Source organism: Clinocottus analis, unplaced genomic scaffold, assembly GCF_023055335.1.
Source record: "Clinocottus analis isolate CAN_PGR_092001 unplaced genomic scaffold, fCliAna1.0.p SCAF_17, whole genome shotgun sequence".
In the NCBI taxonomy this organism is placed as follows: Eukaryota; Metazoa; Chordata; class Actinopteri; order Perciformes; family Cottidae; genus Clinocottus; species Clinocottus analis.
The window spans coordinates 6938944-6960604 of NW_027175898.1; the positions used below are offsets into that span (position 1 = coordinate 6938944).

General features: G+C 41.3%; 3 protein-coding genes across 6 annotated transcripts; 2 read left to right on the forward strand and 1 right to left on the reverse strand.

Moving 5' to 3' along the window:
• The first annotated feature begins 68 nt into the window (after positions 1-68).
• On the forward strand, positions 69-2553 carry LOC137788230 (NPC intracellular cholesterol transporter 2-like). The gene is made up of 5 exons (XM_068581109.1): positions 69-417; positions 662-752; positions 1614-1721; positions 1818-1990; positions 2079-2553. Exons 1-5 carry the CDS (start codon positions 319-321, stop codon positions 2163-2165), a joined length of 558 nt encoding a protein of 185 aa, XP_068437210.1. The 5' UTR covers positions 69-318; the 3' UTR covers positions 2166-2553.
• Positions 2040-5806, reverse strand: gskip (gsk3b interacting protein). The gene is made up of 3 exons (XM_068581111.1): positions 5371-5806; positions 3750-3995; positions 2040-3662 (listed from the first exon to the last, which is right to left on the reverse strand). Exons 2-3 carry the CDS (start codon positions 3990-3992, stop codon positions 3504-3506), a joined length of 402 nt encoding a protein of 133 aa, XP_068437212.1. The 5' UTR covers positions 3993-3995; positions 5371-5806; the 3' UTR covers positions 2040-3503.
• Positions 5453-20763, forward strand: atg2b (autophagy related 2B). 4 transcript variants are annotated; one of them, XM_068581106.1, is made up of 44 exons: positions 5454-5928; positions 6539-6628; positions 6706-6945; positions 7050-7212; positions 7556-7708; positions 7802-7904; positions 8192-8354; positions 8426-8623; positions 8745-8841; positions 8952-9116; positions 9245-9396; positions 9560-9671; positions 9906-10149; positions 10359-10521; positions 10640-10732; positions 10835-11023; positions 11176-11449; positions 11541-11649; positions 11727-11928; positions 12488-12630; positions 12892-13049; positions 13158-13330; positions 13440-13590; positions 13905-14107; positions 14723-14803; positions 14942-15048; positions 15529-15621; positions 15713-15783; positions 15875-15951; positions 16054-16221; positions 16319-16451; positions 16539-16738; positions 16812-17041; positions 17127-17244; positions 17355-17546; positions 17625-17726; positions 17821-17899; positions 18022-18232; positions 18323-18392; positions 18477-18559; positions 18715-18836; positions 19021-19175; positions 19270-19419; positions 19510-20763. In XM_068581106.1, exons 3-44 carry the CDS (start codon positions 6784-6786, stop codon positions 19738-19740), a joined length of 6243 nt encoding a protein of 2080 aa, XP_068437207.1. In that variant the 5' UTR covers positions 5454-5928; positions 6539-6628; positions 6706-6783; the 3' UTR covers positions 19741-20763. The 4 variants fall into 4 exon arrangements, with proteins under 4 accessions (XP_068437208.1, XP_068437207.1, XP_068437206.1 ...); XM_068581107.1 differs by having other exon boundaries at positions 5453-5928; positions 6539-6945; positions 13443-13590; XM_068581105.1 differs by having other exon boundaries at positions 6539-6945.
• The last annotated feature ends 898 nt before the right edge of the window (positions 20764-21661 follow it).

Here is a 21661-nt window from a genome sequence, read left to right on the forward strand (position 1 = left end):
GGTCGTTTTATTTGTCAGTTTACCTGTCAATCCTATGGTAACGTCTGCTCTGTATTAGGGTTTTAGATACATTGGTTTTGCCTCCCAGGCAAAGATCTCCCGAAATATAATACTGAAGTTATATGCCGTCCCAACAATTTTCACCAATCTGATGTTTGTATTCAGGTTTCGGTTAAAGATGATTGGGTTCGTATCTACGGTCTATGTTTTTTGTACTGATCCGCCAATGATATCGCATGAGGCGGGGTCTTAACGGTGAGAGGTTCCCTGTAAGACTGTACTGCGGGTGTTTAAACACAATGCTAATGAGTGCGGTCCATGATAAATAGGCGTTACTTGAAGCTCGTGATTCAGGGAAATAAAAGGTACTGGTCGGTTCTCGTCCTCGCGTCAAAAACGGACGGAGCCCCTGCTAAGGTACAGTTTCTTCCACCACAGCTTCTTCTACGTCCTTGTACTCTTGTTAGAAAGCTATTGTAATCGTGTAGCTATTCTTGGTGCCAGGTAGTCGGAGAGTGTCTTCTTTGTTGTGTTAAACTCGGGACGTTTGAGGAAATGAACACAAAGTCCTATGAGTCAACACTTCCCACTGACTGCTGAAGTTCGGCGTCTGGTGAGGTCTACTTTTCTATCGTAAGGACCCTTGTGTTTTTGTTTTAAGAAAAGAAACATGGATGTCCGGACTTGTGTTATCGTGTTGTTCTGCTTGATGGGACTCACCTGTGCGGAGCCAGTGAAGTTCATTGACTGCGGTGAGTTTTACTCCATTTTAATAACAATATTTACTATTTTGTTTCTGAAACGGCCAATCCTTTTACTTTGAACTACTGTTGTAACCAAATTATTGTACGTTAGGGGCAAATGTATGTAACTCAATTTACGTGAAAGAAATCCCTTGATTTAATGTAAGTTGCATTATGTTTTATTATACAATGTATCAGTTTCCCAGAACAGAGGTGACTTGTTTTGTCTATCCTATAGTCTGTTTAATTTGTACAATGTGTTACTATTTCGGTGCTAAATGGCACGTTTGTCTGCATACATCTGTCCCACAGACATCCTCACCTGTCCTTAACACATAGTGATGCCTGTATTAAGGACCGATGCACATTACCAACTCGTGCTTTTTTTTAAAAAAAAATCAGCAGTCAAAGACGTTTAGTCTCTAATTTGAGCGGACTTGCAAAAAAAAAAAGCAGATCCTACGTTTCCCATAACGTAACTCCATGTCATGAGACTGTCTGACTTCATCAGGGTTATCTTTTCACACGTTGAGCCAGAGGGGAGATTAAGCTGAGCGGCCTCATGACTCGTTAACTGATCTTCTCATGTGTAAAATCGTTGGAGTTCCCTTCTCAGCATAATTACCTATTTCGGATGAACCTGCATCATGAAGTAATCATGAATACGATTGGGTCGTGACTGTTGAACATCAGTTAACTTCCCCTTATATTAATACTGAAGTTCAAGCAGACAATTTTTTGTTTAGTTCTATTTCCTGAGGTGTTTTTTGTGCAAACAGGTATTAAGACTGAGCTCCTGGAAATTGATAGTTTTTTGGGGTATTTTTTTTAACTTTTCTTTAAATGCTTCTTTCCCCTTGTTTCTTTTAGGATCTTTTTCTGGTAAAGTGGCCTTAGTTGACATTACACCTTGTGCCACTCAGCCATGTCAGCTCCACAAAGGACAGTCCTACAGTGTCAATGTGACGTTCAACAGTGGTAAGGGGTTTCATCTTTTGAGAAATACTTCTCCCAACGGTCAGAACATAAATTAATAGGATATATTTTTGATATCAATCATGTGTTCTGTTGTAGCTGTGGAAAGCCAGTCGAGCAAGGCGGTGGTTCATGGCGTCATTGCTGGAGTTTCCGTCCCCTTCCCCATTCCCGTAGAAGATGGCTGCAAGTCTGGAATCCAGTGTCCCATCCAGAAGCAGCAGAAGTATCACTATGTGACTGCTCTTCCTGTAAAGTCAGAGTACCCTCCAGTAAGTACTTGTTATATCAGCAATGGTCCTTTTTACTGTGTGTGTGTGTGTCCCCCAGTGTTCACTGATAAACTTTCTGCATTTCTAGATCAAGCTGGTCGTGGAGTGGGAACTGAAAGATGACGACAGAAAAGACTTGTTCTGCATTCGGTTCCCTGTTCAGATTGTGAGCTAAACTAGTCAAAGTACTTATTATTTTAAAAGGGATTCAGCTATGAATAAAACGCTGCATAATGCTTGTGGTTAATTTTATTCAATAATCTTTTTTTTTTTTTTTTTTTACTGGTTTGTAAGATTTTACTGCACTTGCGTTTTGACTCCTGAAAATAAATGGCAGATTTTTGCATTGACCTAACAACAAAGTAAATTCTTAAGAAGTGGATGTGAAACAATACAGTTAAATGTGTGACTGACACACTTTCATTGCAATTGTCTTGCTGGCTGCTGTGTAGTTGTAAGGAACCTTCTGTATTTTTCTTTAGTCAAACTTTTGTATTCTTTCTTACTGACTTGTACGAAACAGATGTTAATACAATTATAATAAACAAATCTAATGTACAACATTGTGACTGGTATGACTTAACATTTGCTTTGAGATGTTAAATATGTTAAAGGACCATTATGGTATTTTTAAAAAACTTATAACATGATGTACACTTGTAAGACACTACATCCAATATTGTAGACAAACTTTAATACATTTCCCCAAAATTAGAACTTGATGACAGTGAAGAAATGGTTATTTAAAACTGAATTGATTGGTCTGAGCAAAGGCCAGCCGCAAGGAATGCAGTCTGTCTAAACATTAATTTAACACTAGCTATAATCAAAGCCGAGACTTTACAACTGCTTGACGCGTCTAAATTAAACAAATGCTGTATATTAGGACAAATAACCAAAATTTAAATGACTGTATAAATAGGAAGCTTGAGTTTAAATGCAGTATAGAGAAACATGTCCAAATGATTGTATAAACCTTTAAAAAATGTCTGACCGAGTTATCCATGTGAAATGTCAGCCACACTTTGTGTTAAAAAAAAAAAGGCCAGTCGTCAAGGCATGAGTTGAAAGAATATAGCTATGCATCTCACTGCCATCTGCTGAATGAGAACTTGTTGGGTATGTTTGAGCAGATCGGGTCAATTTTAGTTCAGGACAGAACTAAATTGGGACTCATAACCTGCTTCTTTCTCTGATCCTTTTGAGTACAAAACATTCCAGGACTCTCAAACAATGTGCACAGTTGCAGTCTTATCGTGCAAGTTGGAAAATCTTCCCACAGTAAAGTAAACACAATGTTGCAACAGACCCCAATACCACCCAGTTCCATGAAGTTATTCAATGACATGGAAGTCAAAACAAAGCAGTGTTAGTAGAGCAGGGTACCCCTTATTGTAGTGGGGGCTAGACAGATGGATGCTGCATTAACTAATATCTGACCAGACTTGGCTTGTATACCCACATCATCGACCTCTATTCCACTTCTTCAACTTGTGCAGCATCTTGGTCCTTTTCACTGTCCGTTTTGCTTCAGACTCTCTAGCCGCTGGAGCAAAGCATTCCCGAAGGCTTCTCTGTAGCCCGGACTCAGCGAGTCGAGAAGTGAGTAAACTGTCTCGTAATACTGGGTGCTTAAATCCTCGTCCACTTGATTGAAGGCATGCCCCACCACCTGTTTGGAGTGAGGATTTATTGTAAAACAATGCAGCCAATAAAGAAAACAAGAAATCACTGTGCTTCACTTTTTCATGCATCTTACCCGTAATCCCGCCTCTGAGAGCTCCACACAATACCGGTTTCCTTCTCGTGTTTCCACATTTATGTAGGCCACATCTGATGTGCTGTTGAGACTTTTTGACACGTGCATTTCAGCAACGGCAAAAAGTACGTCTTTTACCACTGCCTCTGCCTCCAAACCCATGTCCTTGACGTTGCCAAGCTCAACACATTCCCCATCAAATGAAGAGACAAGAGGCTCCTCGGGCTGGCAGTCAATCTCCATCCCCTGTGACAGAACAACAACTTTATTGGCTGCCTCAGACTCGGACAGACTAAGATAGTGAAAAAAAAGAAATACGCTAGTATAATATGGTCAAAAAACTTGAAACACAGCTTTAAGCAGCGTTTTTTTTTAAAAAAAAGGTTGTGATTCACATGTTTCCTAAATACCCATTATCAAAAGATAAATAGCAGAACTGAAACAAACAAGCATCTGTGAACTTACTTATTCTTAAAAGTGCAAGATGGCCTATTTTTAATACTTCCTTTATGAGTAGCTTAGTTGTGTGAGGGTTACACAAACTTAATTTAGAAACTTAACTATGTTATGTTGGGCCCACACACATTTCAATAACTTCATAAACTAAATGCAGTTTCACCATTAAAATAACATTACAAAAGTGTAAAACAGATGCAAATAGTTATTTCCAGAACAGATATCAGTGTGTGAAACATTTCCTTCATCTAAATAGGTTTGGTTGGTGCCTGCAATATTCAAACTGTTCAATGTGTTTGAAGAGAGGAAAACTAATGTCGTCTCCAGTGCTATTCTCATTGAAGATCCCTCTGAATGCAACCTATCAATGAAGACCTGTTTCATTAATACATGTTCACGATCTGTCCTCTTCAGCGCTAGTGCATTTTTGTTAAACAAGTTGAACCTTTTTTTTGCCATTTCTGTCAAGGCGCATTAGGTAGTGCATTCCTATGAGCCCTTTTCCTTCGTGACAGCTGGAACCTGTTGCTCTGCATCTGGCTGAGTCATTGTCATGTGGTTGGATGCCTTTATGGGTACTGAGACATGCAGCAACCTTTATCCTTTTTGACATCAGTTGTTGTAGTTGGTCAAGGTGGAGCTGATTTGAAATATATATGGTTACTGATCATACAGACAGACGATTAAATATGTGAGTTGATTGCAAATGTTGTAATTAGGCGAATTCATATAATGTTAGTTTGGTAGATGGCTATTGTTTGGTACATGAGGGGCTAAACTCTGAGGAAACTAACAGGAGTGTATTATATTGAGTAACGTTACATAAATAGCTCTATAGGAAGCAGTGTTCTGGTGTATGTTTCTGGGGCTTTTATTGTGAAGGAAAAAACGGAAAAAGGAGAGGAGAGGAAATGTCCGAGTGGTGTGTGTGACAATAATTAAAGTGGTTGCTGTCTTGTGAAAACTACAGATCATCGTGTTGGGCAAGCTAAACCCTCGGCGACAGTTGCAAAGAAAGTGACCATTCTGTGGCCGATACATGCATTTCAATCACTCTGATTATATTGAACCGTTGTGCAAATTTGTTACTCAAAAGACAACCACACGTTTGATGTGAACACGTTACAAGAGTCCTTTCCAACCTAAGTGCGCTCCTTAACCTCACCTCCTCGTGTGGACGCTTCCGGGCCCTCTCGAGCGCTCAGAGCCGGTTCCGTCAAATGAGCGTCACCTCACGTGAGATCGGTAACCGTTGAGCTTCAAACGTGTTGGTAACCGTATAAACTAAGGTCACGCTTCGTGTCTAGTTTAATTCAGCGTCTAAAATAACGACCTAAGTTAATTCTACTGCGGTCAAGCCAGCCCCACGGTTTTTTTTGGTACGCGTATGTACTAACGCCAGGCATTACGGTACGAATAAGAACTGACTTCAAAATAAGAGCAAACTTCCGGTGAACGTGATAGGACATGCCACATTCATTAGTTTATATGTATATATAATGTCCATATATTTATATTAGATTAGATTAAGTCATCTTTTACACGCTCGAACCGTGATGCCTTGCTAGTACATACGCTTGACCGCATTTAAAGTATTGACCCAACGGCCGTACGAAGGTCTGCGCAGAGCCGGCACGTCATGACGTCATTTCCTAATCCCATCCCGGTGGAGGCTCAGTTGGTGCGGAGTCATGAAAGTGTTTGTAAACAACTCAGACAGAAGGTAACTCAACAGCTGCACTAATACGCTCAGCGGTGTTTGTTTACTCGTGTGTGGCGGCGTGTTGCTCTGCTGTGTGCGTGGGTAAAGGGAGTCTTTGTAAACGCACCCATCACTGAGGGAAGATAACTCAATAAATCTGTGATTTTAGGGTTGGCGAGCTTGTCCATAGTCTTTAGCATGGCGTTAGCCGGCTATGCTAACGTTGCCTCTCTCTGTAGACGGGTTCACATGCTAATGTCGCTCGTCTTGCTAGTCGGCTAGCTAAAGTACATGTCTTTCTCTCGCGAGCTAACTCCCGTCTCTTTACTACAATGACAGCTCTGTTCACGTAATCACAGCAAAGACCAGCTATTGACTAAGTCTGAGGCATTCAAACTGTTATTTCGCAACTGCAATTGGCTTATTGACACTGGCCCTAGAATGAGGATGAATGTGTGCTCAGGATAACAAGATGTTTATTAAAATGCTACTTCAGGATACTTTTAAAACCGTGTCTGTCTTGAAATGACTCACTCATGAAGCGTGTTGTTTTCGGCTGTGTTGTGAACATTGTTCGTCAACTGCCATGTTGTGTCAAGTGTCAAATTACAATATGTATGTCTTTCAATAGGAGCCGCAAACTGGAGTCTGTCCTCTTCTCACACGTATCCCTGAGTGTCCACACATCCTGCAGAGTGTCCCTGGTGTTGGGATGTGAAAGGTGTTTGAGCTTAAAATTTCTTAATGTCTTTAAGTCGACAGGATGACACGACTGTAACACCAGTGATTACTTCATAGCGGTCTGTGTTGCACTAGCATTCCGGTTGCCTCAAGATCCCTGTCGTTCCCTGTGTGCTGTTCACCCATTGAGTTGAGATGCCGTGGCCATTTTCGGAGTCCATCAAGAAGCGGGCCTGTAGATACCTCCTGCATCGGTACCTTGGCAACTTTCTGCAGGAGAAGCTGAGCCTGGATCAGCTCAGTGTCGACCTCTATCAAGGCACGGGATCACTCGCACAAGTGCCATTGGATAAATGGGTATGTTCAGTATCACCTTTGTGGGAGGAAATACAACCAAGGAATATGTTTGATTTAAACACAGAATTTTTATGAACGCTTCGACAATATCTCTTGTTCCTCAGTCACTCAATGAACTCCTGGAGACGGCGGACGCCCCTTTTGAGGTCATCGCAGGGTTTATCCAGACAATATCCCTAACTGTTCCATGGGCTGCCCTACTGCACGAAAACTGTGCCCTAGAGGTCAAGGGGCTGGAGATGGTGCTCAGACCAAGACCGAGAGTGGGTAAGGAGAGGCTGCATTGCGTTCCACTAAAACTCCAACTTTCAAAAAGGTGAACGATGAATACACCGTTCCCTCTACATTGAATACTTCTGGCTCTTTTATCCACACAAAGTTTTGAGCATTGGCTTAGTTCTAGGAATGCTTGGACTTCATTTTAGGCACAAACGGAAGTCTTTCGCACATGCATAGATTGATCGTCAACATGTGTAAAAAATACTTTTATCTTTTAGGTTGTATAATAAAGTGATGGATGGAAATGTGTCATCATTCTGTTGCTTGTTAAAACTGTTAACTGATTTTACTGAAAAGTCAATGACTGTGTCCACACTGGCTGTTCCTCCAGCATCTGGCACCGAGCCCATGTACTGGTCCAGTTTCATGACGAGCAGCATGCAACTTGCCAAAGAATGTCTCAGCCAAAAACTCACCGACGACATGGGAGAGAGCTTCCAGCCTTTTGAGGGGTTGGAGAAGTTTGCAGAAACAATAGAGACAGGTACAATATTTAGACACTGTGAAGTACTATTTTAAAAAGTTAACCGATCTCGATTTTTGTAATGTAATTTATGTTACATTTCTTACCTTACAGTTCTGAGAAGAGTTAAAGTGACATTTTTGGATACTGTTCTCAGAGTCGAACACATTCCAGAAAATTCTAAAACTGGGATTGCTCTTGAGATTCGAATCAAAAAGTAAGTTTAGACATTCTAAAATGTTACATGACATACAACACAACACACATCAGAATATAGTTAACAGCCTCTATTTTTCATTTCTTGAATCTGAAATCAATGATCAGTCAGAAAGGGACAAGCCAAAATACTATTGAATAGTTGTTTTAATTAAGTTGTGTATATTAAAAATGTTGCACTGACCAGTATGGAAGATGTACCTACTATGTAGTGCATGTGATGCAATAGTTGTCACTGTCAAACTGCAGGTCCTTGTCAAGCTAATTGTGTTCTGCGGTTGCTTTTAGGATTGTTTACTGCGATGAAACAGGCGAGGAAACGTCAAGTGTGAATGTGCATCAGCCAACCACATTTGCACATAAAAACCTGCAGATGGAAGGCATTGCTGTATTTTGGGATGAGTTTTCAGATGTGTCCCGTGCTGGCTGTAAATCTTCACCCACTTCAACGGTTGGTGTAGTGAGATTTTGCATAAAAGTGCATGTATGTATTTGTCAGCCTTATAAAATATATATATATAGATATATTTTGTCTTGCAGGAAACTGAGCCAAAGCTCTCACCGAGCTGGAATCCCAAAATAATAAGTGAGCCTCATCCTCAGTTTACAGAACCACTATCTTCTACGACGCCCTTTGAACCTGTGCAGGTCGGGAGTCTCTGTGGTAAAATTGAGTTGTCCCTCACTCTGAAAAACAACTTGGCTATGCCTGGAGCAAAGGTAAATTAAGCATTTCCTAATTACAAAATACTATAAGAATACTATATTATTTCAATAGTCAATATTATGAACTAGAGGTAATTGCTGTTAACTAGTGTGTTTTACATGCTCTGCTTTTCAGCTGGATGTTGTTGGACATATTGATACACTCATCATTCTTCTGTCCCCACGGCAAGTTCATCTTCTTCTGGACTTGTGTGGAGCTTTTTCTGGTGGAGGTGAGCCCCTCACTGTTGATATATGAGAGACAACACTTCAATCAAACAGAGCAATAATGTCACCAAATGAGTTACTTAGAAGTAGCATATTTTTTATTCTTTGTGTGAAGGTGCGCAGGAATGGGCTAAGGATAGAAAGAGCAGGCCCATACAGCAAGAAGATGAGTATCGGCTCCATATGGAACTGAACCGCTGTCTGAAGAAGGATATCACTGTGCTAGGAACAGACCCCGACCTCTTTGAGAGCCAGACCACCAGAACTGTGTCGAGTCGAGGTTGGACTGAAACACCATCCTCTAACCCATGACCTTTCAGAGAAACTAGACTTTGTGGTTGCATCTATCTAATGGAATGTGTTCTTTATTTGTCCTTTATTTTTAAATTCCATCTCTGGTTGGTGTAGATGATGTGTTCTTCTCCATGGCAGACATGGACATGTCTCACAGCTTGTCATCCCTTCCTCCTCTGGGTGAACCACCAACCGTTGACTTGGATTTGTCACTAAATAGCAACTACTCTGCCTCACCAGGAGAATCTCCGTCTGGACTTGCAACAGTAAGGGGTTCTGGTTACTCTGCTGGATACTGAAGTCCTCAGCAAAAGGAAGACAAATTTAATTTAAACTTTATACTGACAAAATTAGGAGGTATTTTTCTTGTGGGCATTTTAGTTTGTTTCGTAAAATTCTCCCAAATGAGCTGTGTATCTGTGTCCGTAGGGTTTGTGGGATGATTACATGGATGTACCACGACAAAGAGAGAAGCAGACTCATGAAACTCCCATCCAGTCGCGGGATTCACAACTCACTCACAAATTACTGAGACAAACTTGTAAGTATCACAATGTGTCTGTATACATCATTTCAACACATTCAACTATTAAAAGAGGGAAAGGAGTTTTCAAGTTTCCTTCTAAACAAAGATCACATCAGCGTATCTTCCTGATTAGATCTTTTTCTGTTGTTGTAGATATAATCAGCTGGTGAAGTACTTCTCTGAAAAACATACCATCACCTAGCTCCCTGTTGCACATGGTTACATGGTTCATGTGCCGTTGTATTTCAGCCCATCCATCCAAAACCCACGGTGATGAGTCGAGGCCAGAGCTGGTGTTCAGGTTGACACTGAGTAGCCTCGCCGTGTCAGTCCTCCACATCGACCCGCTGCCACCACCAGATGCTGCTCCCAGTCCCCTCGGCCCCATGGCTGCACACTTCTTCAGTATGGTGGGCCCAGGCCAGCTCGCCCCAGCTGCTTTCCTTCAGTCTCGGACAGTGTTTAACCAGGCTTGCCCCCATGACCATCTGAGGTGCACTTATGTTTTTTACTAATTGCTTTTATGTAAGGTTTTATTTGTTTTAACATCAGAATCATATATTGGTCAAGTCTGTTGCACATACAAGGAATTTGAGTTGGGGAAAGGTGCATAACAATAAACATAGACATAGAATAAAACAATCAATATAAAAGCACAATAAACATATATAGATAGATAAATATGTATGTCTATATTTGCAGGTTTGTGGGCCAAGACCTAAAGATCAACTATGAGCACTCTCAGGGATCCAGCCTACGGACTTTCAGTACTGACGTCTCCCTTCACCAAATGGAGTTTTTGGAGTGTCTTTTTCCCTCTGAGGTTGTCACTGGTGGCTTCCAAAGAGGCATTCAGTACACCGAGGTTAGTGTTTCAAGTGCAAGCTAAGCATACTCAGTGCACTGAGCGTTGGTCTTTTACACACTATATCCATGGGATGACATTAAAAATGATTCTCACTACTTTCTCTGTCATACTTCAGCTCCTGACATTTGACACCACAGGCAGTGCCGATGCTCCTCTTACCAGCTGCCTTCACCTGCTTTACAAACAGGCTGAGCGCAGGGGCCCTCAGGTAGCCGCATTTATTAGTCCGATATAAAACAACAAGACTTAACAGCTTCATGTCTGTCATTGTCAGGCTTGTACTCAGTCAACACTTTGGTTCTCTGTGCAGGGTGGCCAGGTCCGCCTGAGCACCATTCCTAGGAAAGCTGAGATCCAGGTGGAGCTGGGCCCCGTGCGCTCTGAGCTGGACATCAGCATCGTGGATCGTCTCAATTCATTGCTACAACCTCAGAAGCTGGCGACCACAGAGTTGATGGCCTCCCACATGTACACATCCTATAATAAACATGTCAGCTTGGTATGGGCTTCTCAAGAACTACTAATTAACTATTTAGAAATATAAATGAATTGCAAAGATTAAAAAGGTGAAATAGACAATTATACATATACATACAAGTTCTCTAACATGTCTTTATTGTAACTATTTGTCCCTTTAAACTCATTTCACAGCATAAGGCCTTTACAGAGGTGTTCCTTGATGACAGCCATACTCCCTCTAACTGTCATGTATCGCTGACTGTCAATGCTCCATTGCTGGGCCTCGCCATCCGCTTCCCCATCCCTGATCTGCGTTCAGATCAGGAGAGGGGCCCTTGGTTTAAGAAGTCCCTGCAGAAGGAAGTACTTTACCTGGAGCTGGAAGACCTAGAAGTGAAGACAGAGTTTATGGGTGGCACATCTCCTGACCAAACCAAAATGGAGCTCACTTTCAGGGAGCTTATCGGTATGTGGTCTAAATTTCCCTCTGAAGATTTGTATTTTTATTGGAGGAAATGCTGTAACTGTTTTTTTTTTGTTTTTTTTTGTTTGTATAGGAAAGTTTCAGGAGGAGCCAGATCAACCAGCTGCCCAGTTCCTCAGAGTGTCCCACACCATGGATGGAGACATGACAACATCTGAAAGTGTCAAATTTGATTGGCCGAGGTAAGTTTATCTAACCAACCACAAACCGCTGTGTCCATTCAGTGGAACCCTTCAGTGATATTGACCCATGTGAGCAGGATTGTGCTGAAGATGAACCCCACTACAGTCCACTCAATACTTGAGCGGGTGACGGCTGAAGATGACGAGGGGGCTGAGGACCATTCCCTTGAAGAGGAAGAGGAGGAAGGGGCTGCCCATTCACTGAAGGATGTGTGTGACTTTGGGAAACCAGAGCCATCACCCTTTTCGTCACGGAGGGTCATGTATGAGAATGAAGAGGTATGTCATGGCCTAAGGGCCACATTCAGTTAAAAAGCAAATATAGATTAGTCCATTTCTTAGTATTATTGACATACCTAGAAAAAACGCTTAAGGTATTTGCTTAGAAATTATACCAGTGTGTGAATACCAACTGATTGTTTTATGTTAATCTGCTTTCTTTATACAACGTGTCAATCACAACATGCTTTGAGTTTGCACCGTTTATAAGGCATATTATCAATACACATATATGTTTGATATAAAAAAATAATTAAATAACCTGATAGAAATGTTGCAGCACACATATTTCCTTGTATTTGAAAACGTTCCTTTTAGAATTTGCTTAATAAAATCATTGTTGTTTCAGTTCTGATGACGCATTGGTCAAAAGCAGGTGGATTTAGTGCAGGTGGATCATTTGCATTCAGAAGCGAGGGTATCTTCTGGTTGAGGCATTATGTTGTATTGACAGATGCATCATTATGCAAACGACAACATGCATAGTGCTTTGCATGCCTAACCTATTAATAGAGCAGATGGTGACAAGCCCATGTTTTTTTTGTTTTTTTTACTCCAGATGGTCATCCCTGGTGATGTTGCTGAAATGACAGAGTTCCAGGAAAAAACCATGAACAACTCTCGCTTCATCCTTGAGTTGTGTTTCCCCAATGTGCAATTAGTGCTCCCTGGCAAGGCATTTTATGAAAAACTACACAACAGGTACCACATTTGTAACATGATACAAAATGATACAAAATGTCTACATGTGTTTAGCTGTAAATCAACAGATAATGATTTGGTGTGGGTTTGAAAAAGTTTGATTAGATTATGTTCTAGCTGAGTCAGGTCTATTTGACACCCAACAACAATGTTGAAAAAAGAAATTAAGTGACACAAATTGTGGTCATGCTCATGAAATATATGATAAGATGGCTATTAAAATACTTAACTCCTGTAAAATGTATATTCTCAAAATTTTAGGATAAACAATGACCTGTTGCTGTGGGAGCCGACTGCTCCATCTCCAGTGGAGACAGTAGAAAGTATGCCATATGGAGTTGGACTCTCTGTCGCCAGTCAATTGATCAACACTTATTCCAAGGACAGCTTCAGCCAGTTCCGCTCTACTGGTCCCGAGGGTGAGACGACAATAACCATTCCCATGAATTAGTTGCACTTAGAATTGAAGTAGAAACATCTAAGATGAAGTTGTCACTTCATAGACGTGGTTTGTGTTGTGCTGACAGAGGACAGTGGCTCAGAAGAGGAGACCATGCACTACTACTTTCCTGCATCTGACCTGGGCCTCAGGTCACGCAAGAGGAAAAAGCCCAAAGCCCAGAGCAAGACCTCCCAGAGCTTGTTCTCTGTCATCATCAGTGTCAACCATGGCCTGGTGGCTCTTCAAACCAATGCTAAGGTGAACTAGTGTCTCTTTTGTCATCACTTAGTGTCCTCACAGTTTTATTCAGATGCCCCAAGGATTGTGTTTTATGGATCCTGGAACTGAGTTTTCATCTTTTTCCCAGAAGGAGGATAAAACTGTACTGAAAAACAAACATGGAGAGTTCTGGCTGGAGGTGAAAAATGCCGTGTTGTTCAGTGTGACACAGTACGAAGGATATAAAGACCAACACTACATCTGCTTCCACACCAGTAATATTTGCATGTATCATCAAGGTAAACCAACTCCACATATTCACTACAATTTCATTCATGTGTTGTATTGTGATATTTCTTGATAACATATATGATAATATATGTATGTGTGTGTGTGTGTGTGTGTGTGTGTGTGTGTGTATATATATATATACATATACATACATACATACATACATACATACATACATACATACATACATACATACATACATACATACATACATACATCTAAGATGAAGTTATATGAGAGAGTACTAATATATTACCACACTGTTTCTACATCACTGTTATGGCATTCATATATGTAAGTCTTCCTCTGGTAATCTGTTCAGGGCTTGTGGACGGAGGCACCTCTATGTCAGATGTCAAGTTGCCGTGCAGGACACATCCCCACTGGTTAGAGCCGACCATCTACCAATCTGAGACATCTCCTGAGAGATCCTCAACACCCTCAGAGGGTATTGGTCTCGAGGCCCGCAGCATGGTGTCTGTTGCCGTCAAAATCTCATCACAGAATGCAGAACGCAATGTCAAGGTAGAGAACAGTTTTAGATCACCTTGGTAAAGATTTGTGAGCCATACAGAGATTTTCAGATTGTTACACTTGAAGAGCTTTAAGTGGCCTAAAGATGTGAAATTACAAAGTATAATACAAAAGTAAACGACAGAGATTATAAGTGAATTTGTGGAGCAGAACTTTTCTGAAGAACTAACTTATCCTGTTAATTCACTTGGAACTTCTTTACCCCCAGGTTAGGAAGGTGGTTTAGTGTTTACAAGATAGACTAAGTACCTGTATGTTTTTCCTGTAGATGGGGATATTGTCAAATGAATGATTTTTCTACATCTATTCTCTGACCCAAACTTGCACCATTTCCCATCCGCAACCATAGAGAGGAGGGCAGGCTTTATGACCTATACTGCAGCCAACCACTAAGGGCTGATCAAGATGTTTTGGGTTAGTGGCTAACCCAAAACATCTTGGTCATGTGTTGATTATTGATTCCCGTAACCACGCTTTTGCAGCATCATCTATTTCAACCGCATTCAGTAAACATTTGCCATTTTGGACCGAACTGATGTTTAAATATAGCAGTCAACTTGTTTTTTTGTTTTCTCCTCACTGTGGTGACGTGTGCCTTTTTTAAAGGAATTTCTGGTTGCTGTTGGAGTTAGAGGAGCCACACTCCAGCACAGAGTGGTCTCTCCCAGCCTGGGCTGGTATGACCAGGTAGGCCAATAAGAAGCTACTCATTCACAAACTTTTTCATTCTTTTGGCTTCACATAAATGTGAAGAGAGCACTTCAGGGAAATACAATACAATAAAATGTCACATTTTTGATTCTGATGCCAATTTATGTGCAACAGATTGTTGACTTTCTGAATGTTTCCGATGAGCCTGTGTTGGGTTACGCCCCTCCTGCGTCTGTTACCACCCTACATTTACACCTGTGGAGCTGCTCCCTAGACTACAGGTAAAATAGACTTCAGTCCTCTCACTAAATAATTAGTTGTTTATTATCTGTGTGTGTGTATTGTAATAGCATGTTATAGATTACACAAAGAGCAAGCTTGTCCTTGAGATTAATTGGAATAATTAAGTTTCACATTTGCAAATGCGGATCTCCGAGCTGACTGGCAAGAAAGAATTTCAATAAGGTTCAGATACATTTACTGTGTTTTGTCTCTAAAATCGTAATCTTGTGTCAAAAGTGTCTCTTTCTGCCTCCGTATGTCAGGAATTAATAGTTGAGGCTGAAGTCCACGACTTCCCTTCTAACAACATTGGTTAAAAAGCGGAAAGCTAGATTCCATAAGAGGCCGAACGAGACAAGCTCTTCGGCGATAGAGACCTCATATAAGACAGTATAGTATCAGTAAGAAGAAGGAGAACAACAGGTGAATAAGGTTTTTAGCTGTCAATACAGTGTTCTAATGAGTTTTTCTCTTGACAGACCTGTTTACCTGCCACTCAGATCACTGTTGGTTGTAGAGACTTTTAGCATCTCCAGCAGTGTGTCTTTAGACCACTCTTCCTCAACACTCAGGTATAAACAGGCTGTTGCTTTTGCAGACACAACATTAAGAGATGTAATTACAATTTAGTAATTTTTGCTGAGTGTAATATGTTCTGCACAGAATCATTTTGGATGAAGCAGCTCTGTTCCTGTCAGACAAGAGTAATGCGGTTTCTGTCAATCTAGTGCGAGGTAAGTTGACTTCAGCTATGATTTTAATAAACTGCTTAAAATGTTCAAATTCAACTTTGACCAATGTTCGCTTTTATTTTTTTTGTCACAGATTATGTGCAAGTGGTAGACATGGGAACATTAGAGTTGAGGATTACAGCTGTCAAACCGGGAGTGGATGGAAAGTTGGTAAGAGTTGTCCATCTCTAACTGATTTATTTTTCAAGCCTTTTCTCTCTAATATCATTTTTAAAATGTGTGCGTCATGTTTCACTGTCTCTCGGGTGATAGTTGGAGCCCAGATTTGAGCTGCGCTGTTCCAGCGACGCTATTCACATCAGAACATGTTCGGACTCCTGTGCTGCCCTCATGAACCTGATCCAGTATATTGCCAGCTATGGAGACTTGCTCCCCCCTGCAGCACCAGAGGCCAAACACAGCAGCACTACACAAAGAAAGGTCAGCAGTGGCACAAACATGAGCTAATATGATGCAGTTACAATAGGGAAAAACTCCACTGGTCGTACGTTCTTAATTTGAGTATACTTGTGGACAGGCGGAGTTTCCCAGTCGGCCCACTTCTCAGACCCTGTTGCTTGCTGAGACTGAGCAGCAGATGTTGCAGGATCTGATGAGTGAAGCTATGGAGGAGACTGATGGGCAGCATGCACCAGGGCTGCAGCAGAATGGTGAAGACTTTGTTCAGTAAACATTCAAGTTTTAGCTCCATGAATGATATCACGTAACTTTATTTTATATTTTTTACACATCTTTAGGTGCACATGAGGAGCGGAATCAAGACCAAGACCCACCTCGCTCAGACCTATTCTTGTTCCCGGATGAGAGTGGGAATTGTAACCAGGATTCAAGCCCCACTTACCCCATGCTTCACTCTCCTCTTATCACTCCTGTCCCTAACCCGGCTCAAGAGACGGACGACTTTTGTATCCTGGAGACGCCAGGTTCCAGAAGAGAGGTCAGGATTTACTCGTTCACACAGTTCTGTATACGAAAAATCTGTGACTCACTGAAAGCAATATGTGTTTCAGGATCTTGATCAGGAGCCAATGGTAAAGCTGCTTACCTCGGATCCTGTGGAAATCAAAGATGATTACTTCAGTCAGCCTCTTGATGGGAGTGATTCTAGCCGTGGAGCCATGAACTTTCCCATCCCAGATGTGCGCTACCTCATCAAGGAGATCTCTGTCATCTGGCACCTCTATGGTGGCAAAGACTTTGGGAGTGGCACTTTTACAGCCTCTCCTGCTCGAAGCCGGGGGTGAGCCATTCTCTATGTTCACACACTGTTTGAATGTGCTCAAAGGGAAACATGTTTAAGTTGTGTCCTTTCCTTCCGTCTGCAGGTCTACACCCCATAGCTCCCCCTCTCAGACTCCAGTCAGACAGGCCAAGGCTTCAGGACGGGCAGGAGGTGGAAGAGGAAGGAACCCTGACGTCCTGATGGAGATACAGCTCAGCAAAGTAAAGTTTCTCTTTGCTGAGAATAAATGTTTATGACCTCAAACAGGTAAAATAAATACTGTTTGTAATGTATTCTCCATTTACCAGCTTTTCTTTTACCTTTTCCCTAGGTGAGATTTCAGCATGAGGTGTATCCACAGAGCCAGGTGGCTTCTGGACCAGCAACGGACCAGCCTGTCTCCCGACAGGTGTTTGTGGTGCAGGACTTGGAGATTCGAGACAGATTGGCTACTTCACAGATGAATAAGTTCCTCTACTTGTATTCTAGCAAGGAAATGCCCAGAAAAGCCCATTCTAACATGGTGAGCAAGGCAACACAGTCACGTTAACCTGCCTGAAGTCTTGGCCTTGTGTAACATATTGTGTGCTTTTGATCTTAGTTGACAGTTAAGGCACTGCACATGTGTCCTGAGTCTGGCCAGGCTCCCCAGGAGTGCTGTTTGCGTGTTTCCCTGATGCCTCTTCGCCTCAATATTGATCAGGTAATAATCTTTGATACACATAGTTTTATGAAAGCTATGTATCAGCATCCTCCATAACATTTAAGTGACAGTCTTGTTTTGTGTTTTTTTTAAGGACGCACTGTTCTTCTTGAAAGACTTCTTTACAAGTCTTGCTGCTGAAGTTGAGTTTTTCTCACCGCCTGCTCAAGAAGGTGAAATTCATTATTCACTAGTGCCTTAAACTCAAACAGATTTAAAAACACACCGAGCCCGAGCATGAGTCTGGGCTGTGACACTTGAAAATACCAGCTCCTGATAATATTTTGTTCTGCAGCTGTTTGTGTTTCCACAAAAAAAGCAGCCGCCCCAGAGATCTCCTGCAGTTTCTCCAAGCACGGCAGCGGCAGCCAGGACCCGGCTCCAATCATCTCAGTGCCTGCTCAGAGACGTTTGAGCCACAATGGTTTCTCCACATCTGGCAGGGAGGAAGTGAATGACAATGAAGCCTCTGCTCCTTCTTTCACAGACCAACCCATCTTTTTCAGGTTAGTGTTAAATAACTCAACAATGAAACCTCTTTGAGGAAATAACTTCATTTCTTGTTTGTGTTTGGTAACATTTGCTTTTCCTAAAAGGGAGTTTCGGTTTACCTCTGAGGTTCCCATTCGCTTGGATTATCATGGAAAACATGTTGCAATGGAGCAGGTACATGGTCTGAGAGGCATATGTATTAATCCCACATTATTTAATTAGTGCTTTATGAATGATCTTCTGACTGCTCTCTTACAGGGAACATTTGCAGGGATCATTATCGGGTTGACACAGCTTAACTGTTCAGAGCTGAAACTGAGGCGCTTGTGCTATAGACAAGGGTACGTTTATCTGAGTGTATCAAATCAGACTGTGTCGCTTCTTATTTGATATCTTTGATTCAGCAAGTAACGGATCACATTTCTTTATCAAGTGTGTAATACTCACAGAGGATCAAATATTTTTCTCTGAAAAAAAATACTTTTCTGTATTTCAGATTATTGGGTGTTGACAAGCTGTTTTCCTATGCAATAAACGAGTGGCTAAGTGACATAAAGAAGAACCAGCTTCCAGGACTACTGGGTGGTGTGGGACCTATTCACTCTCTGGTGCAACTAGGTGAGTACAGTACCTGTTCTGAACTAATCAATGTACTTGAAGCTATGGCAACATGTAATTCATGTTGTCATTGTTAAGTGCTGTGATAGTAATTAACAGTGTGTCTGTGGAAAACACCCAATTCAGGTGCATCTGTTGTGTAATGTATTGCCTGTTCTTAAGAGGCATTTTCTGTTCCGTTCAGTTCAGGGATTTCGAGACCTGGTCTGGCTCCCAATTGAGCAGTACAGGAAAGATGGCCGGATAGTCCGTGGCTTTCAGCGCGGCACTGCCTCCTTTGGAACGTCTACTGCTATGGCTGCTCTTGAGCTCACCAACAGGATGGTGCGGACCATCCAGGTAAACTTGTCGCTCAACTCTTATTTAAAAATGCTGCAGAATACAAGTGCGTTCACGAGATATCTGACAAATCTGTTGTTGTGTGTCACTTTAGGCAGCAGCTGAAACGGCCTATGACATGGTGTCTCCAGTGCCTGATGAGAGAGACACAAAGAGGGTAAAACGGTTCTCCCATTACGGACTGGCTCATCAGCCCGTTGACCTGAGAGAAGGCGTAGCCAAAGCCTATACTGTTGTAAAAGAGGTAAACAAACCAAAAGCTAAAATGACCGATGTTCTACTTCAATTATATTGATGGAAAAAACCCTAATGAGTATTTTGTTTCCGTCCACAGGGCATCACTGACACAGCACTGACCATCTATGACACAGCCACCAGGGAGCATGAACAGCGTGGGATGACAGGGGCAGTGGGCGGTGTTCTCCGCCAGCTGCCACCAGCAGTCGTAAAGCCACTCATTATGGCCACTGAAGCCACCTCCAATGTCTTGGGTGGAATGAGGAACCAGATTCACCCTGACGCCCGGCAGGAGGAGTCTCAGAAATGGAGGCAGGGCGAGGAGTAATTCTTATTGCCATATGGTAACATGGTGTCTGAAACCATGACTGCTGAGAAGAACAGCTGACAATATGTTGAAAACTTTCTTTGAAGAGGAACACCACAGATGTGCACATAAAGCCCTGGTGTGAATACGTTACTGTTAATTTCGTGGCAATTTGAGCTACTGTGATTCAGCTTGTCAGCTAACCGGTTCCCTCGCAGTGCCTTCATGGTTATCAGCATTGTGTAATCGACGGATGTATGAAGAGTAATGAATTTTAAGCCACATGTTTATGTCTTTATGTGGATTTTTATTTGTTTTAGGATAGACAACGGCATAATGAAAATCACAATGAAGAAATAGGCAGTCGTCTCATGAGGCACAACATTTGCTTAATTCTCAAGCAGCTCTGTTTACAAGTTGTGTGGTTACTTTAATCCTACTTAAGGGTCAACAAACACTAATATACGTGTAATGACCCTTAATTTGTATAATGTGCTGTATGTGGGCTTTGTTATTTACTGTAAATAGTCCTAATGTGTAACATTTCATGCAAATATAGGAGAACGAGTATAGAAACTGTATGTGTTACGGCTGTGTAAAGTTCTGTTATCAGCACTTTGAAATGACTAAGAGTGACTTGCTCAAAAGAATGACAGATGGGAAGACTATCCACATTTGTTATAAAGTTTCATAATTGTATTTTGAGCTGTGATCAATGTTGTGAATTTTCACAAAAGCTGCTGTTCTGAAAGGCTGCTTTTAATATTTCAAAACGGTTTCAAATGTGTTATTGTGTCATTCTGCGCTCACATTTTCAAGTTGTTGACAAACATACTCAAAATCTTGAAGTCTTAATAACTTGCACAATTTTCTTTTTGGGTATTTTTGAATATTGATAGTTGGCTTGATATGTGTGGTGCAGACATTTGATTTGCCCATTTCCTTGTTTATGTGGCCAGCGTAATCTTTCTTGTACATAAGTGTACAGTTGAATTTGTATTAAAAGCATGAAAGGGAAATAAAAACTGTTGAATCCACTGAGAAGAGTGTGGTTGGGTATTTATTGTAGTTTAACTGGGCTGACTCTGGGACCCACCATCGCCCTGTAATGACAAGCCGAGACCCAAATAGAGGAACATTCTCAACTTCTCAAATTTATTTAATGAAAAGATAGTGCAGTTTGAACCTGAGATAGTACAGAATGTGTATACCAACAAAACAGCAAGTTTAATGATAAACCAAAACAACCAGCTGGTGGCGATGCTAGAGAGGGAACTATTGCCTTTTACACTCAATTAGCTGCATTTTAATTAAAAACCAAAAAGTTCATCTTCTGGACACGAGGTATTACAACATGCCTAACAATTCCGAATCTTCAGCCATTTTTAAACAGACTCAACAGCTTTCATGCACAAACAAATAAGTCAAACAACTAAGAAATAGTTTCAAAAAGATTCAAATGACCTAACTTTAACTGAGGATACACTCAAATTAAACAAAAAGTGGATTCATATGACAAAATTAACTTTTCTTGTGATTACCTCGTCAGTAGGTAAATACTGAAAAACATTTCGCTTTACAGAAAATTAGGCAGCACTCAAATCTGCTCACGAGACCTGAGTTGCCATGCAGGCAGCGCCGTCAGTTGTGAAGTTTATAGTCAGTTGGCTGTTTAATTTAATTATCTCAAAAAACCCAGAGCCTCCACCATATTAGTATGGTTTGACACAACCTACCTCACGCTGCTGAAAAACATGGAGGGAAGTGCAAAACAAGTTGAAACCAGAGGCGGCAAAAAAAAAAAAAAAAGACACATATAAAAAAGTTCCTTTAAAAAAATCACAGGATGAAAAAACACAAAATATATACATTTATTATAACCACTGGTTTAACTCATTTTTGTATCATAAAAACAACACGCAAAATTTTATTTTGAAATGTG

What these genes read in the sequence shown, in the direction of transcription:
- gskip (XM_068581111.1), bottom strand. Translation starts at nt 3,992, where the DNA reads ATGGAGATTGACTGCCAGCCCGAGGAGCCTCTTGTCTCTTCATTTGAT. An exon ending in TCTCAGAGGCGGGATTACGG is followed by an intron (nt 3,663 to 3,749) that starts GTAAGATGCATG and finishes CACTCCAAACAG; the next exon opens with GTGGTGGGGCATGCCTTCAA.
- atg2b (XM_068581105.1), top strand. Translation starts at nt 6,784, where the DNA reads ATGCCGTGGCCATTTTCGGAGTCCATCAAGAAGCGGGCCTGTAGATAC. An exon ending in GAGGCATTCAGTACACCGAG is followed by an intron (nt 10,522 to 10,639) that starts GTTAGTGTTTCA and finishes GTCATACTTCAG; the next exon opens with CTCCTGACATTTGACACCAC. An exon ending in TATGAAAAACTACACAACAG is followed by an intron (nt 12,631 to 12,891) that starts GTACCACATTTG and finishes TCAAAATTTTAG; the next exon opens with GATAAACAATGACCTGTTGC.
- LOC137788230 (XM_068581109.1), top strand. Translation starts at nt 319, where the DNA reads ATGATAAATAGGCGTTACTTGAAGCTCGTGATTCAGGGAAATAAAAGG. An exon ending in CGGACGGAGCCCCTGCTAAG is followed by an intron (nt 418 to 661) that starts GTACAGTTTCTT and finishes TTTTGTTTTAAG; the next exon opens with AAAAGAAACATGGATGTCCG. An exon ending in TAAAGTCAGAGTACCCTCCA is followed by an intron (nt 1,991 to 2,078) that starts GTAAGTACTTGT and finishes CTGCATTTCTAG; the next exon opens with ATCAAGCTGGTCGTGGAGTG.